We start from the raw sequence: 3,608 nt of genomic DNA, 5'->3' as shown, positions 1-3,608 counted from the left end.
TACTACTGAGGGAAAATACTGAAATTCATGTAGATAAGTGACTAAAATTATTTTCTGCTTACTTATTACTCATTTTAATGACATTTTATAAGACACAGAGTATATATATATATATATGGAGGAAAGAGTAGTAACAAACACATAAACACATACGGTTATAAACTCACAAGTCTATTTCTAATCTGTGTCTATAGTAGATGTAGCTGGTGGTGGCTATCTGATTGATTTATTCTTTAAATCATTTCTACCATACTAGCACAGGCTGCAAAGAAGACACTGTGTGTTTTCCCAGAACTTCTAAATATTTTTTCTCCTGATGCAGGTTCACAAAAATGGATGCAAAGAATCCCAAAACACTGGTGGATCTTGCTGTACAGTGTTTGCTGGGACATGAGTCTGCAGCAATCCAAGCTCTGGAGGATATTCCAAGAAATCTTTTTGTTCCTTTGTTCATTGCTGCCTTCAAGGGTGGGCATAAGAATATATTGAATGAGATGGTGAAAGTTTGGCCCTTTTACTGTCTCCATCTTGGGACATTAACTGTATGGGATCCTCATCATGAACTCCTGAAAGCCATGATTGAGAATCTTCCAGTATTTCCTGCAGAGAACTCTGCTTCTTGGTAAGACTATATAATAGAGGCATGGTAAGACATAGAAGGTAATACTACAGCCTGATACTCTCTTAGAAGGAGTAACTAGTGAATGCTGCAGGTTGATTTGTGAGACTCGGCTAAAACTTGGTAACACATTAAAGACTGATGTCTTCAATATTCCTTAGGAAATCTGTTATTGGGGATTCTATTGATGGGTTTATGGAATGGGTGTTACTTAAGAGAAAGACAGGAGATTTAAGACTGGAGGGGATTTAAGGAGTACAAAGGATGGGGGAAGAAGGGGTTGAATTCACATGGCAAAGACTTGTTGGCAATTAGTACAAGGATTTCCAGCTGTGGATAAAAGGATTTGTTCCTATATGTTATCATTGATCCTACTGGGTTTCATTATCATTTGCTTTTTCTCAGATGTTCTATCTCCTCTTACCCCTACAGGAATCCTAAACTGAGGATCCTAGATTTAAGGCAAGACATTGACTGTAGGATCACATGTCCTCAAGTCAGCATCAAATCACCTTTCTGTCTTCACTCTTGTACTTATTCTGACCACTCTGTCACAAAAATAGAAGGACAGCTTCGTTTTATAGCTTTAGGGTCCACGATTCAGTTATCCAGGCCTGTGGAATTACTAGTGAATCTTTCCCTAGGTGGCTCCTTAAAGGAAAAGGAATTTTCAGTTTTGCTTATGAAGAAAATTTTAGAGAGTTTAGGGGCTTTGCACATATGCTGTCTAGATTTGCAAGTTGTTAAATTGGGTGACTGCAAACGCACCCTGAGATTTCTTGATCTTAACTGTGTTAATCGGCTGTCAGTTGATAAGGGTTCTCTGAGTGATATCACCATCATCCTGTCTCAGATGAGCCACCTAAAGAGCCTTAGACTGCTTAAAGTCACTTTTAGATCTCTGAGTGGGAAAGTCTTTAAAAAATTCCTTAGTCATTTGCAACGTATGGAAAACCTTAAGGAACTCAAATTGTCTTCATTCTGTCTCAAAAATCATCTGGACAGCGTGCTCAGGTAAGAGTTTCAGGCAGGTTTCTGGGTTTCCGTGATAAGTCTTGGGACAAAATAAAAATATTCATGGGTATTCCTAAACTCTTCAAAACCTTTTATGCTTTCTGCTTTGTCACTTTTGGGAATTTGACCCTGGAGGAGGAAATACAAAAACTAAGCAGCCAACAATGTAAAAATGAGTGCAGAAATACAAAGGTGAAAACCCACTAGCCCTTTCGATATGAGAAGAAAGAGGAATTGAGATGGTGGAAGATTTTTCTATAGCACTGATGCACATAATCATAGATGCCAATGGCTTACAATGACAGATCACTTTACTAAATGTACTCACCAAGGTATAGACCATGAAAGTAGAGGATGGCATTTAGGGACTGTCCAAAGGTAATCTTCAGTTGACTGCTCTTTCTGATCCCTTTCCACCAAAAACGTGAACTGAAATACACAGTGGATAACATTTTAAGTATCAAGTGCATTAGTTTTTCTCTTAATATTTCTTTAAATCATCAATTACAGTACACTTTACACATTTTTAACATTAAAAAAAATTGTATCTCAGTGTTGAAAACAAAATTTTTAGCCAGCTGTGGTGGCACACGATTTTAATCCCAATACTCGGGAAGCAAAGACAGGCAGATTCTCTGAGTTCAATGCAAGTATGATCTCTGTAGTGAGTTCCAGGATAGCCAGGACTACATAGAAAGTTATTGCCTATAAAAAACTTCTCAGAGTCACAAAACTATTAAGTGAACAAAGTACAGATTAACGCATTAAAACCCACTTATACCACATGTGAAAATTGGATTATTCTGGATATAAAGGTATAGTTTTTTTAATTCAATCCTCATTCTTCAGAAGTTTTATTATTTTTTTCTCCCTACAGAGTTCTGCCAACTAGTCTGGATTTTTTGTATCTGTCATTCTGTGATATATCATACAGAGACTTCAGATTTCTAGCTCAGTGCCCTCAGGCTTCCCACCTAAAGATGTTGAATCTTAGTAACAATGCAATGCATTGGGATGACTTCGAGCCCTTTCAAACTCTTCTGTTAAATCTCTCTGGTACTCTTAAGCATCTGGAGATAAATCATTGCCTTATAAATGATTCTGCAATCGCTGTTCTTATCCCTGCCCTAATGCGTTGTACTCAACTCCATATCCTGGCCTTTGCTTCTAACCCCATCACAATGCCTATGCTTGTGAATATCATGCATAGTTTAACACCCTTGATGAAGCTAAAATATGTGATTTATCCTATCCCTTTACATTGCTATGAACGATGGCATTTTCAGGGCAGGTTAGACCGACGGAGGCTTGCCATTGTACAACTACAACTGAAGGCTATGCTACAGGTTGCAGGGAGGCGTGACATGAAATGGACCACTCACTCAGAGTAAATTTTACAGTCTAACACAGTTTCAATCTGATATGCTACTTAAGTACTAAATGTTATTTCCTGAACCCATACACGCAATTCTTACACTGAGGGAAATTGCACTTAGGGAACATAGATATGTAAACTAATTCCTGTACAGAATAATTTAGAAAAAAATGGAGGACTTGGAGAATCTCTGTGTATCTCTTGTCTACTATTGATATATTTCATTTTACTGGTCACAGTGATGTGCATGTAATACAGGATGATCAACCCCTAGTTTGCTGTATTTCTGCTCAGACTGTTTGGTTCAATTGTTGGTACAGCACACAAATCAGAACAATGACAACCTTTCCTGCCTGTATTTGAGGATAAGGCAGGGTATTTATTTATTTATTTATTTATTTATTTATTTTTTGAGACAATGTTTCCATCCCCTAAGTTACTATAGGCTGCTTTAGGGAAACCATCAAGATTTAGTAGTGGACAAGGAAAGCAGGCAAGCAGAGGCTCTGATGTTTCAATATAACCTCAAGAACACAACTATAATTGGACAATTCCTTGATGTAGGCCAACTGTAAAGTTTCCACTACTTCCCATGAAGTC

General features: G+C 37.6%; 1 protein-coding gene across 1 annotated transcript; it reads left to right on the top strand.

Annotated features, from left to right (window-relative positions):
- Nucleotides 1-332: 332 nt before the first annotated feature.
- Nucleotides 333-3,108, top strand: LOC148117324 (melanoma antigen preferentially expressed in tumors-like). Its single transcript, XM_087902791.1, has 3 exons — nucleotides 333-622; nucleotides 1,052-1,633; nucleotides 2,511-3,108. Exons 1-3 carry the CDS (start codon nucleotides 333-335, stop codon nucleotides 3,022-3,024), a joined length of 1,386 nt encoding a protein of 461 aa, XP_087758917.1. The 3' UTR covers nucleotides 3,025-3,108.
- Nucleotides 3,109-3,608: the final 500 nt, after the last annotated feature.

The sequence above is a fragment of the Myodes glareolus genome, chromosome X (assembly GCF_982192425.1).
Source record: "Myodes glareolus chromosome X, mMyoGla1.1, whole genome shotgun sequence".
Taxonomy (NCBI): domain Eukaryota; kingdom Metazoa; phylum Chordata; class Mammalia; order Rodentia; family Cricetidae; genus Myodes; species Myodes glareolus.
This window is presented reverse-complemented; position numbering and strand designations above follow the sequence as displayed.

Excerpts from the sequence above, each read along its gene's own strand:
- LOC148117324 (XM_087902791.1), top strand. The coding sequence starts at position 333 with ATGGATGCAAAGAATCCCAAAACACTGGTGGATCTTGCTGTACAGTGT. Across the intron at positions 623-1,051 it reads GCAGAGAACTCTGCTTCTTG|GAATCCTAAACTGAGGATCC; the intron begins GTAAGACTATAT and ends TTACCCCTACAG. Across the intron at positions 1,634-2,510 it reads CATCTGGACAGCGTGCTCAG|AGTTCTGCCAACTAGTCTGG; the intron begins GTAAGAGTTTCA and ends TTCTCCCTACAG.